The sequence below is a fragment of the Nuphar pumila genome, chromosome 17 (assembly GCF_984573655.1).
Source record: "Nuphar pumila chromosome 17, dmNupPumi1.hap1.1, whole genome shotgun sequence".
NCBI classification, from domain to species: Eukaryota; Viridiplantae; Streptophyta; class Magnoliopsida; order Nymphaeales; family Nymphaeaceae; genus Nuphar; species Nuphar pumila.
Genome location: NC_143265.1, coordinates 65,004,621 through 65,019,242, shown reverse-complemented (window position 1 = coordinate 65,019,242; position 14,622 = coordinate 65,004,621). Strand labels below are relative to the sequence as shown.

General features: G+C 37.3%; 1 protein-coding gene across 4 annotated transcripts in view; it reads left to right on the top strand.

Moving 5' to 3' along the window:
• LOC149812064 (uncharacterized) overlaps window positions 1-14,622 on the top strand; it is a 162,495-nt gene that overhangs the window by 83,208 nt on the left and 64,665 nt on the right. For 2 of the 4 annotated variants that reach the window (XM_089993728.1, XM_089993727.1), the window contains exons 1-3: window positions 3,602-3,776; window positions 6,477-6,730; window positions 7,428-7,640. The exons of the other annotated variants lie outside the window; for them this stretch is intronic. In XM_089993728.1, coding sequence (XP_089849854.1) covers window positions 6,491-6,730; window positions 7,428-7,640 — 453 coding nt within the window. In that variant the 5' untranslated portion in view covers window positions 3,602-3,776; window positions 6,477-6,490. Of the gene's footprint in view, window positions 1-3,601; window positions 3,777-6,476; window positions 6,731-7,427; window positions 7,641-14,622 lie in introns of those variants that run through there. 4 annotated transcript variants of the gene reach the window in all.

The window sequence follows — 14,622 nt, the reverse complement described above, 5'->3', positions numbered from 1 at the left end:
AAGAGCGGTGAGGTTTAAAGTAGAGACTATGGAATTCTTCTTCATATGATGTGTCCTCCCATGACTCTTTCAATTTTATTAGGAAACCTGTACTCTAAGGGTATGGATTGTCTGACAAAGATCCAAAACCAATATCAAGATAGGAGTCCTTCTAGCAAGATTCTGCCACCTTTTATTCTTGTACAATTCTTGTTGGAAGAGTTTAGGTTATCTATACCTCTGTCTTTTATAATGGAGCCCATCGATGACTTAGTCTAGGAAGTACCTCAAGTTTCCTCTCACAGGATTATGGGACTAGCATGCTTGCTGTTGGCTTTCTTATTCATTACAAATTTGGTTAACTATATATTTCTGGGACTAGCATGTCTGCTGTTGGCTTTCTTATTCATCACAATCTTGGTTAACTATATCTTTTTGCTTGGGTCACTTTCTCAATGAGTAAAAGCTTTTTCTATTCTCTTTTTAACTGATTTATGTATTGGATTCCATTCGCCCCATGCTTGGGAACTAATGATTGGTTCGTTCTACAAAGATTTTGGATTTGTTCAGAATGATAAAATTATATCCGGTCTCGTTTCAACTTTTCCAGTCATTCTAGATACAATTTTGAAATATTGGATCTTTCATTATTTTGAATGAACCGATGTGATTTGCAAGGATTCTAACTTTAGGCCCAACACTTGGTACTGCCACATCTAGTCCTTTCATGTCTATTGATGTGGCTTTCCGAGGTCATTCTTATCCCAACCCGAAATTTGGTATTCTAGATACATTGAGTTATTTCCATATTCTTCTTATTGATTTGCAAGTTCAGACTATTCAGAAAGATACTACTCGTATTCCAAATCCTCCTTTGACCATAGGACACTGAGTGCATTGCAAAGGAACAACTCCCATTCTATGGAACTAGGATCAACCTATGAAAATATCAGTGCAAACCAGTTTACATATTTTCTTTACCTTATATATATATATGTGTGTGTGTGTGTTGTTCTTTATAGATTTTGGACCTTCTTTGAGCATCTCATCAATTGGACCTCATATCTATTTGTTCTATATAATTTATTTAGTAAGAAATATGCCTTATACGAAGACTTTACCACATGTAGGCATGTTTTTCGAAACATGAAAAATCAATGACTTACAATGCATTTAAAACTTTACAATACAAAGTATTGTGGGTTGTTGATTTTTAACACTTTTAAAAACATATCTAGACATCAAAAATTCATAATCGAAAATATGTCACTCACTAAATGAATGATAAAAATCTAATATGTAAAGTCCTATCATTGAAAACTCAATCGTTAAGGAACACTGTCGATTATCATCGGTTGTAGATTTTAAACCTTCCTTTGGTTGGACGGTCTCCCTTTCCACACACACTTATATATATATATATATATATATATATATATATATATATATATATATATATATATATATATATATAGATAGAGAGAGAGAGAGAGAATACACAACCATTAGTGCATTCTCATAACGTTTACAATTGATTTTAAGAAAACATATGCCCTTAAAAATGGCTTCTTTGTAAATTTTGCATCGGATTTTCTTGTCATTTTTAGATTATATTATTTAATGTAAACATTCAATGACCAATTTACCATTCCATCGAAACCCCTACACATTTCCAATCGACGTTGCCCATCCATCACCCAACCAAAAAACACTGGAAAATAATTGGAATTCAATCCAGCGTGAGTACCAGCTGGTTGCAGGTTTCTACGTTCTCAATTACTAAAACATTCATCTCCGTTTGATGTTGGACTTGATGAGCTCCAACTGCTGGTATGGTCAAACTTCACAGGATTTTGCCCTGCTTCCCGCTAGATGAGGTAATGGCATTGTTGCCAAGCGCCAGGAAGACCGGAGGAACTCCATCTTCACAGGGTTGGACGACCGGAGGAACTTCATTTCAACGCTGGAATTCCAAACCCTAATTATAATACCAGAAGGCTCCAACACCAAAACCTCTAGCGGAAAATCTTGCAAAAAAAGAACCCAAAACAAAAATTTCAATAAAACAAGAAATTGCTGGAAAACGAACCCAAAAATCGAATACAAAAATTGAATCTGACACCCAAATTTCTTTCCTTCTTTCTTTCTTTCTTGAGAGAGAAATCTATATATGCTGAACAATGCTGGACACCACTTGGTAGTTGCCTGATTTAATTCCACTGATTTTTGGTGGATTTTTGGCCATGTGTGAAGAATCAACGAAAGAGGGAGGATGGCTTAGGGAAAGGGTAGGGGATTTTTAGTTAAGGGTAGATTGGTCATTGCATGTTTAAATTAAATAATACAATTTGCATAAATGACAAAAAATCCCATATAAAAAAATACATAGATGTCATTTTTAGCAGCATATCTTGTCCTAAAATAAATTGTGCATGTTATTAAAATGCAAGAACATATATATATATATATATATATATATATATATATATATATATATATATATATATATATATATATATGAAAATTGGCAGTTGCGAAATGCTTAGGTACTAAAATGGTGATCAATTGCGCTGGCCACCCATCACGTGCGTTGATGGAGGTCACGTGCAAAAAAAAAATAGCATCAAAATGACGAGATTTTCTGCTAAAGAGGCATTAGCGATGACAAAATTGCGGTCGATAAAGGTCATTAGAGGCAATTTTTGTCATTGCTAATGCTCATTTTCCACTCATAGCATTAGCAGTGACAATTTTCTCCCCGCTAATGCCCCTTTGACAAAAAAACTCGTCAAAAACTCAATTTTTTGTTTTGTTTTGCGCTGGCTGTCCATCAACACATGCGATGGACGGTCAGCGCGATGGACCACAAATTTATTCTTTTCTCTTGAATCTAACCATACAGATGCTATCTACATGTTTAGTTTGAGGCATAAACAAGATTTTTTAAGGCTTTAAAATCAATGACTCCTGATTTTCATAAATATTCAAGCATTAAAAAATCACATTTTCATGTAAAATACACTATCCAATGGTCAATTCTTAGCGAATTCACCGTGGCAAGCACATCCACATGGTAGGATTTTGCAAAAAAAGTGTTGGAAATGCCCATATTTCTAGTTTTCATATTTCAGTTCTGGTATTATACTGATTATATATATTACAATGGGTTGTACTTACAATCTATTTGATACTTCACTATGCAAGTTGTTTTGACTCAATCTAACCTCATAGATGTGTTGAGTATGATAGATTTTGTGAGAATTGATCCTTGGATTATGTTAAAAAAAGCATATATTTTTTAGTAGAAAAAAATTGTTTCTTTCGTATCCCTTTGTATTGCCAGAAAATCCTATTCATAACGAAAAACAACAAAAATAAAAAGGAAAACTGCTCTTTGCTAAGTCAAGCGTACATCATTTGAATAAATAAAGATAAAAATCAGTGTGTATTCGAATTATAAATTTTGAATCTGAAATATGAAAAAAGGTTTGTAGATTTTTTGTAAATGACCCTTAAAAGTAATATACATGTAGTTATGTATGTTCATACAGGCGCCCCTATAAAAATCCTTGAATATGCTAGCCTGATACCATATGGTAAATGACGCAACGCAAAGAAAGGTGTACTATTAACCGAAAAGATTTACAGGTGGCAGGAAAATATCGTGGCAACTTTCGCTGCAAGTGACCACATATTCTGCCAAAGCCCCTTTCCCCTTGTTTCCTCCAATAGAGGAGCACAAGCTGAATAGCAGGGAGAGGAAAAACAAGAAGAAAGCCGTGGCCGGTCGTAGACAGGTGATTCTCTCTCTCATATCAATAGGGGCAGGGTGTTTAATTTTCTTGATTTCCAAACGCCCTCCTTGTTCAATGGATTTTTGTCATGGTAATGGTTAATTTTTGGATAAAATTAAACCTTGAGGCCTTTTAGTTCCTTTCTGTGATTTATGCTTGCAAGAAGAATGGGGTTTGTGGAATTAGCGGCCAGCCGACCATCCATTTTTTTCTTTGATTGTTTATTTTTCTTTTAGTTTGTGCATTTTGATGGGAGAAGGAAGGGGGGATGTCAAGGGATGTGACTTCTCTGTGGTTGTGTTGCTTAGGATGAAATACAGACAGAGGGTTTCTTGAGAGCGGTTTGTTGAAATTGTGGAGCCAATCAAAAGGAAATATGTGAAACTAATCTGGATTGTATTACTTGTTTTCTCGTTTCTTTTCCTCTTGTTTTTTTCCTTTTTCCAAAATAGTCATCCATGAGGTCTGTCACCATCCTTGATTTCAATGCTGGGTGGATGAGTTCATTACGTGCTTCTAACTGTAAAATGTCTGTGAATTTGATGATAAGTAATTTCCAGGTGGGCACCTTGTCCCTAACCATTAGGTCTGCTTTGCACATTAGTCTGTTTTTTTTTTTGTTTGTTTTAATATTAGCAACCAAATGTAACCAAACGTTTTTGCAATACGAAAACTACAGTACTAATCTAGACTCATATTTAGTCCAACTTAATGCTCTTTGCAGTTTAATCTTTTCTTCTCATAAAATTGGATGATGTCTACGTGAAAATTTTATGGTTCCTTGTTCATTTACTATCTAGGGCTAAATTTGCCTACATGCTTTTAGCTATAAAAAGGATATGAATGTTATGTGCATGTGTATTGATTTGTTTTGGTGTGCCAATGAATGCATGCCTTTGAAGAGGAGGGTCTTTTCTTTTCCCTGAGAAGAAAGAAAGGATATTATTATTAATTATTTTCAAAAATACCAAAAGTTGCACATAGAAATAGGTGACAAGAGGCCAACCCAAGTCAGCAAAGAGGTAAAGAAGCTGGAACCACAAAACTGGACTTTATCCAAGGAAAACCAGATTTATCCCGTATAGAAGGGTGCACAAAAGAATGTCATTCATGATGAGTTTATAAAGGAAATCAGCATCTGAATTATTTCCTCTGAAAGTGCACCTTTTTCTTTCTTTCCAAGGAGTCCAACAATGCAATGCACAGCCAGCATCTCTGAACTAATTTCCAGCATCTACTCAACCTCAGTTGCGAAGAACCCCGTAATGAATCCCTCAATGGTGCAATAGTGCTAGCTGAAAGCTGCAAATCGGGTCAAAATCTAAGCCAAAGACGCCGAAAGAACCCAAAGGACCAAAATAAATGTTTGATGTATTCTTCCTCCTTAAGGCAAAGGATACACCTGATTGGTCCCGGAAGCCTCTCTCTAAGGCATATATGTGTAGGGACTCATTCTATATAAACCAATCAAGCAAACTTCTTTTCATGTTCTTGGTGAGGTCTCTATGAAAGATGTTGATTACTATTGCCCATCCTTGTTAGGTGCACCCCACTTATGTAGATGAATGTGATAAACTGGGATATTACTGCACTTTTCCCCCAAACACTGTTTTCACAGTTATCCCGTTATACAGATGATGGCTTTTACTAAAGCACCCTTTGGATCTGATGCTTGAATCAGTAGCATGAAATTAAACTGAAACATAAACATGTGATGATAGTTGGATGTAATGACACTGAGAAGTATTCAAAGAAGAGAAATCAATGTGGAAAGGAAACATTTTGCACTTTTTTGGAAATGCTCTATAAAATCAGTTCCTTAACATAATTTATCTTGATGGGCGCTTCAGCAACCATGGCCTCTTGAGTGACTCTAACTTTTCCCTTTTTATCTTTTATGGCATCTTGATTTTTTACAGTTGAACTGCTCAGTCTTTTGTTTTTTCCCTTCCTGATAGGGAGATTATTCAGGTTGCAGTAGATTCATCTCTTGTTTACCTTAAAGTTGAGTGTATTTATTGTTTGCTTTAGCAACTTGCATTTTTTTCCTGGTCTGTGCTTGTTCCTTCTATTCACTCAGTCAAACATGTTCTCTCGAGCCACACATTTGTATGATATCCCTAGCTGTAGAATTATGAAACTCAGGAAATTGAGTATGTTTTAAACTCACTCTGTAATCGTTAGTTAGGGTGTATGGTTACCTAGTATTTACAATTTCATTCCATTGGTAATAGAAACTTAAGTTTCAGTAGTGTTCTTTGGGACCGAACAAAAGAAAGCAATTTTTCTTTATTATTGTGCTGGCTTCTGATGGGAATGACCTTTTATTGTATGTTAGAGCATGGGAAGGAATCTCATCTCATCTATTAAAATGAACATGCCATGATGAGTATGCACTTGAACCAATATATTCATGCATGCAGGCACAATAACAAAACATTTGCAAGCTAGCATTCTTGAACTCTTCAGCATGCACTCATTGGTGTTGTAGATTCTATGGATCTGAATATGTAGGATGAATCAAGAGTTTCAATCTGTCAATGTTATGATTCTCATTTCTTCTTGCTTTGCTTTCTTTTATTATGATTCTATGCGAACTTAAACTTAAACTTTTTTACATTCACATTCTCCTTTTATAGTAAAATTTTGGAGGAGAGATTTTGTCAAAGTGGCTGATATTTGATGTGTTCATTATTTTCTCAGTGCTTTTGCTAGCTATGGCAGAACAAGGGACTACTGACATCTATGTCACTTGGCGAGGAAGTCAATTGAATGTGGATATTTCATCAAATGCTACTATGGAGGAATTTGGATCCAAGCTGCAGAAATTAACTAATGTCATACCAAATACGCTAAGATTATTCATTCCATGTTCAGGCAGTAAAGGTCCCATACTAGTGTATCCTTTCTCAGAAGAACACTCAAATCGTAGGGTGAATGAGTATGGTAATCTTGAGGTAACCACCAGTAATCCACATGCTTAAATTCCTAATAGCTTCAGGGAAAAATATTTTCCCATCTCATTGCATTTAAGTGTCCATTGAATTTCTATTTGTGTAAGCTCTTGGGTTTATCTTGTCTAATGATAGCCAAAGGTGATGATTTTCTTTGACTTTGACTATTCCTGAACCCAAATATCAATATGAGTTGCCATGGATGTGGGAATTTTGGTGAAGGAGCCATTTTGTTGAGGAACCCATAGAGTTGGCTTGTTTAGTTTTACACGTTTCTAAAAGGTAATTCAGCACATAAAGGCTTAAGTACATTTTCAACTTTTGATGAATCACTTGAATTTAATACATGTGTGCATTCCTGATTTGCCTTTTGTCTCCTTCCTTTCGGATACAGCGAACGGTTTTAAAAATGTTTTATGTTATATTTTGTTTCTTTTCCTTTAACTTCTCATGTAATAACACAATCTTGTTTTTTCAAGTTAAACGGTTGTTGCTTAATCTTTTGTTGTATTAAGAGTTTGCTATCATTACGATAGCACTTATAGGTATTGGTTTGAGAATCTTGAATATCATGTCATTGGTCTTGATTGATAATTTCTTATTGAGCTTGGAAGTGAAATTGCCATCAAGATTTGGAGATATTAATTGATGTTAATTATTTTTCTGATGCATGCAAATATGTGGGAATATGCCATTTCAGGGAAAATCAGTTAGGATGATGGGAGTATTTGCCAATGAAATTGAAGAAGTTTCAGAAAATGGTAAATGGCCAGATCTTCGGATAGCTGGATTTGCTGAGGAGGATAACAGACTGCGACAGAGGATGCTGGAAGGTCCCCCTTCTGTTGTCAAACTTCCAAAAGGAACTTATATATTTTGTGACTTTCGCACACTTCAAATTCCTGGACTTGAGGTTCGATCTTTCTGGCACCTTTATCTTCATGTCTTTTGCATGACTATGAGCGTCTGTTCACTCTTTTAGCTTGTGCAAAATGACTGAGTTTGCTAATACTTGATAAAGCCCCAGAGTCATCCAATCATGCTTTGTTTACTTTAAATTTCATTCTTATTCAAGATGTCGACATTTAGCATCATTGATTAGGACATTGCAATTTCAGTTTTCTTGATAGTCTATATAATAAAGGTTTTATTGACGTTAAAAGGAGAAATGACACTTCTTGTGTTGTCGCGTCTATAAGAGTCATGAGCTTCTTTTCTCAAGATTTAATAAAAATGCTTCATTTCCTTTTGAATTGATTCGTTATAATGTATAAGGATCTTCTCCTGTTATGTGTATCAAAATCCAAATATTATTTGATCTTTGTTGATGATTATAGTATTTTTATTTGGCTATTCTTTTTTAAATCCAAAGATCAAGTTTTCTCAATCTTTCGTATATTCAAGTCATATTGGGAAACTCAATTCTCAAGAAAAATTCTTGTCCTACAAAGTGATGGTGGTGGTGAATACATGTCAAATGAATTTACGCGTTATTTGCATGATAAGGGTATTCAACATGAGTTGAGTTGTCCTAGAACTTCTTAACAAAACAGAGTCACTGAACGAAAGCATCGATGTGTGGTTGAAACAACCTTAACAATGATGTATAATGCAAATTTGAGGGCTGAATTATGGTCGGAGGCTTTCCACGTAGCCATTCACTTGATAAATAGAATGCTCCTATCTACTCTTGGGGGAGAATCAACTTATTTTCTGTTGTATGGAAAGCATCCGGACTACTCTCGATTGAGGGCATATGGCTGCTAATGCTTTGTTCATATTCACAGTTCCTTAAGGAACAAATTATCTCCCAGGGTCATAGTTTGTCAGTTCATTGAATATGATGAATTCATGGGATATCGCTGATTTGATCATGCTTCTAACAAAGTTATCATCTTACGTCATGTTACTTTCTGAGCATGTGTGTGGCAACACACAACAGCCAACCAATCACAATCTTTTGCAATCGTTTTGGCCCAGTGAAAAAAATCATAGTGCTGCTGTGTGAGAAATCAGATGTGGGAGTCACCTTACTATCGTAGCAAGAGATAGAGAGAGAGGTAAGAGGGAAGAGAGAAAAAAAATGTTGGGCGGCAATGATATCTTCTCCCCTTTCCATTGATATTTATATGTTGTACGAGTGGTACAATACAGTACAATACAGTACAATACAGTACAATACAGTACAATAGTACAATACAGTATAGTATGCTGTACAATACAGTACAATACAGTACAGTAGTACAATACAGTACAGTATGCTGTACAAGTGGTACAATACAGTACAGAAATATATTCATTTACATATACATATTTAACAGCCTCCCTCAAGTTGAGGATGATCTTCAATCATGCTCAACTTGCCCTTAAGTAACCAAAATTGATGACTAACCAATCCTTTGGTGAAGATGTCTGCTACTTGGTCTTCTGATCTGACATACGAAGCCTCAATTTCTTCTGTTTCAATCTTTTGTCTAACAAAATGCTGATCAATCTCAATGTGCTTCGTGCGACAATGATGAATAGGGTTAAAAGAAATATTAATGGCACTTTGATTATCACATAAAAGCAGAGAGGAAGAGATAGGTTCATTCAACTCTTGAAGAAGATGCCGTACCCAAGTGACATCAGCTGTCCCTGCTGCCATTGCCCTGTACTCTGCCTCAGTGCTGGATTTAGCAATGGCCTTTTGTTTCTTACTACTCCAAGTGACAATATTTGGGCCAATAAAAACACAATATCCTGAAACCGACCTACGCTCATCAGGGTCCCCACCCCAATCTGCATCACAATATGTAAGTAAACGGTGTCCTGTAGTGAAGCTTTCATCTTTGTGATAGAGCAATCCATCTCCAATAGTCCCTTTCAGATATCTGAGAATACGCTTAATACATTCCATATGACAATCAGTGGGAGCATGCATAAACTGAGATGCTTGATTTACAGCATAAGCAATGTCAGGTCTTGTAAATGTAAGATATTGCAACATACCAACAATGCGGCGATATAAAGTGGAATCATGATATAATTGGCCTTCTTTTGCACTAAACTTATGATTTAAGACAGATGGGGTGCTGAGAGGTTTACAATTAATCATACCAGTGGTGTGAAGAATGTCAAGAGTATACTTGTGTTGACTTAGAGTGAGTCGATCATCTTGTCTATCGACTTCAACTCCCAAGAAGTATCGCAATGGGCCTAAGTCCTTCATCTTGAATTTGGCCATGAGTAAAGACTTGACCAAGGCAATATGTGCATCATCACTCCCAGTGATAATGATGTCATCAACATATATAAGAACCCAAGTAGTAACATGATCATTCTTATACATAAATAAAGAATGATCAAGTATACTCTTAGAAAAGCCATGCTGCTGAATTTCCATGGAGAAACTCTCAAACCAAGACCGAGATGCCTGTTTTAAACCATAAAGAGACCTTCTCAATTTACAAACCCATGTAGCCGCATCATGTTCACTATATCCAGGAGGTTGCTCCATATACACCTCTTCCTTCAAGTCCCCATGTAGGAACGCATTCTTGACATCCAACTGGCTAAGAGACCAACCATGCTGAAGTGCCAAAGTGAGGATCACACGAATGGTGCCAATTTTGACAACAGGGCTAAACGTTTCCTCATAATCTTGCCCATATTGTTGTGTGAATCCGCGTGCAACAAGGCGAGCTTTATATCTTTCAATGCTACCATCTGGTTTACGCTTGATCTTGTAAACCCATTTGGAACCAACAACATTTCTATCAACAGGTCGAGGAACAATATCCCATGTATGACATTCATGAAGTGCTGCCATTTCTTCGTTCATAGCTTCAACCCAAGCTCGAGAATGGGCTGCCTGATGGAAAGTAGACGGCTCTTTCTCTTTGGCCACATTGGTTAGAAACAACTGAAAGTCAAGAGAAAAATTGTTGTAACTAACCCAACGATGGATAGGATGCCTTTCACGTGTGGATCGTCGAAGAGGGGGAGCCTCGTGAGATGGAGTTGAAGGGGCTCCTCGACGGGCATAAACCAAACCTGAAAACCGTGAAGGTGCATCCTGGATGATGGAGTTGTCTGCTTCAAACTGAATTGGTTCATCAACAACAGGATCTCTGATAGAGTCATATAGCAAAGTATCACAAAGCCATGGATCATAAGTAGTTTGCTCATATACCTGAGAAGTATCACAAGTGCTGAAATGATCATCATCAAAAACAACATTTCTAGACACCTTAATCTTACCCAAAATAGGATCATAACATCTATATCCTTTATACCCATCGGCATATCCCAGAAATCTGCACTGAACTGCTCTGTCCTGAAACTTGTTACGTAAAGAATGATCCACATGGACATAACAAATGCATCCAAAAGCATGCAAATCATCATAAGAAGGGTGAGAACCGTGAAGCAAATAATAAGGAGACTGATCTCCTAATAATTCCATAGGCAACCTGTTAATGATATGCACTGCAGTGTGAAAGGCCTCAGTCCAAAGAGAGAAAGAAATATCAATATTGTGCATCATACTTAACGCGGTTTCAACAATATGCCGATGCTTACGTTCTGCTACTCCATTCTGTTGTGGAGTGTAAGGACAAGAGGAGTTACGTGTGATGCCATGGTCCTTTAAATATTCACTAAAATCATGAGATATGTATTCTCCACCACCATCACACTGGAAATAAGTGATATTTGAATTGAAAAGGTTCTGAACAAGAGCATGGAATTGTTTGAAAAGTTTGAACACTTCAGATTTAGATTTCATAAAGTAAATCCAAGTGTAACGAGTGAAAGAGTCAAGAAATAACACATAATAACGAGAGCCAGATAGAGATGAAACAGGAGCTGGGCCCCAAACATCAGAGTGAATAATTTCAAATGGCTTGGAAGCTCTTTTATTGATACTTTGAAAGGGAAGTACATGACTCTTGCAGACATTACAACTAGGACACTTATGATCTAATTTGACTTTGGGAATAAAACCCTGAGAAGACAATTTGTCAAGGAACCCTTGACTACAATGACCTAACCGACGATGCCAAGAAACTGGCTTATTACATTGCATAACAGAAGAAGACTGACTCAAATAAGCAGGAAAAGATGGAGACACGGTAGATGACGTCTTCAAAGTCCCGGGGGCTGCTTCGAAGACGTACATGTTTCCGCGTCGTTCACCCTTAGCGAGCATCTTCTTGGTTCGAAGGTCCTTAAGACAAACAGAAGACGGAGTAAATTCCATGGATGAATTTGTTTCATCAACCAATTTAGAAACAGATAAAATGTTTTTCTCAATGGCAGGAGTGAGTAAGACATTTTTCAATGGTAGTGTAGATTGTGACAAAGAGAGAGATGCATTTCCAGTATGAGAAATAGGGTGGTGGGAACCATCTCCCGTGACAATAGTGCCAGTGCCAATATAAGGAACCATGTTGGAAAGTTTACCTGCATCAGAAGTAACATGTGCGGCTGCTCCAGAATCAATATACCAAACTCCATCATCATTCTGACGCAAATTCATGTTGTTAAATGCAGTCATCAGAATTTGTTGCACATCATGTGGCAACCCTGCACTCTGTCCCTGATCAGTACCCTGATGTGCTCGAAAATTTCCCTGCGGCTGCCCCTGAAACTGTCTAACATTCATCTGTCCAGCTCTTGGTCCTGGCCTCCCTGCCTTGTTGCGATTCTGTGGGTTGTGCCAACAATCTGCTTTCACATGGCCACGCTTGTTGCAATGGAAGCAAGTAGGGACACGGGTACCTCTAGTGGCAGGTGGAGCAGTAGGAGTAGGAAGGAGTCCTCCACGGCCCATATGAGCAGCAGGTGGACGAAATGAGGTAGACCCAGATGTAAACATGACAGGATGAGGATCATCAATAAGATGATCTTGAGTCAAACTAACTTCATACTGTAGGAGTTTGGCCTGTAAATCCTCAAAGCATGGAAGTGTAGAGGCAACCTGTAATGCAGTGCAAAACATACGATATTGGGGCCCAAGGCTTCCCAATACCTGCTGAACAACATCTCTGTCAGAAACAGGATATCCAATAGCGGCCAACTGATCAATGATAATTTTGATATCCCCTAGAAATTCAGTAATGGTCTTAGTTCCCTTTCGCATAGATTGGAACTGCCATTTCAGTTGAAGTGCACGTGATTCAGAAACCTGTGAATAAGAGTGAGCAAGATGTCTCCATAGTTCTGCAGCAGTAAAATGGTCAGAGATAGTTTGTAATATACGATCAGATAACGTGGCAGTCAAATAGGCAACCACAGATTGGTCCTTCTGAAACCAAACATCATACGCAGGATTTGGAATAACAATGCAACTCACCTTCCCATCATTACCAGTTACCTCTTGCGTAATAGTCATAGGTGGGGCGGGTGATCCCCCATCCAGATGCCCGGAAAGACCATGACTTCGGATAAACGGCAGAATTTGGCGTTTCCAAAGTAAGTAGTTATCATGAGTTAATTTGTGAGAAACAAGTTGAGAAAGAAATCCGGGGCTGATTTTAGAATCCATAAGGAAGAAGATCAAAGATGAATCAAACAGCACGACAGAAATTCGTAGGTTGTACGGACAGAACCGTACGGACAGAAATTTTTGAGTTTTGGAAATCACGATTTTTTTAGTTAATCGTGCAGAATGTATGATTTATCAACTATATTGCAAGAAATAGATAAGAAATCACAAGAAGTTTGAGAAAAGAGGCACTTTTGAGAAATGAGGGTTCCCAAATTTGGGGAAAACAAAAATTAGGGTTGATAAAATTGGGGATAACAGAATATGTAAGAAGGAAAAGATGCACGATATGAGGAAATGAAGAAACGACGTCGAAATATAGAGATTCAACGGAGAAACAACAGAGAAAAGATGAAAAAAAAACACTTTCCTTGAGAACGCCCAAAAACGCACGTCAAGGTCCTTAGGGGCCTTCCGGATGATCGTGATTACCACGCCCTTGGCTTTGATACTATGTGAGAAATCAGATGTGGGAGTCACCTTACTATCGTAGCAAGAGATAGAGAGAGAGGTAAGAGGGAAGAGAGAAAAAAAATGTTGGGCGGCAATGATATCTTCTCCCCTTTCCATTGATATTTATATGTTGTACGAGTGGTACAATACAGTACAATAGTACAATACAGTACAATACAGTACAATAGTACAATACAGTACAGTATGCTGTACAATACAGTACAATACAGTACAGTAGTACAATACAGTACAGTATGCTGTACAAGTGGTACAATACAGTACAGAAATATATTCATTTACATATACATATTTAACATGCTGCACCCAACATAACTGATGCTCCTTCTTCTCATAACATAAGGGCAACTTAATCCACATGGTTTCCATCTTTTGATCACATTTATACCAGAAGAGAAACGGTACTACAACCATTTGTTTGCCATGGAACAACAATGAATAATATGATGTCATCACAACAAAATATGCCTCATATTGTTCCTGTTGTGGATCAGCCGCAACAGTCTAATGAGGCTAATCTTGATCATGCAGCATATGCACCCTTAGATGTGAATGCTCCTGGTACAGTTCAACCACAAATTCATAGCAGTACAGATGCGGGTTCTTCAACCAATCCTCTTATTCGTATGTCTCCTCGAGTGAGAAACCCACCAACTAGATGGGTAAGCTATGAATCTTTCTCTTTGGACTTTTACACATTCTATAGCTCTTGAACATACTAAGAGCCCGGATCCTTTGCTAAGGCAAGTCAAATTTCTCGCCGGATAGAGGCGATGAATGATGAAATCATTGCACTTCATAAGTGTTATACATGGGATGTCATCCCTAGATCTACAAACAAAAATGTTGTTGGTTGTCGTCGGGTATATAAAATTATGCGCAAATCAGATGGTAG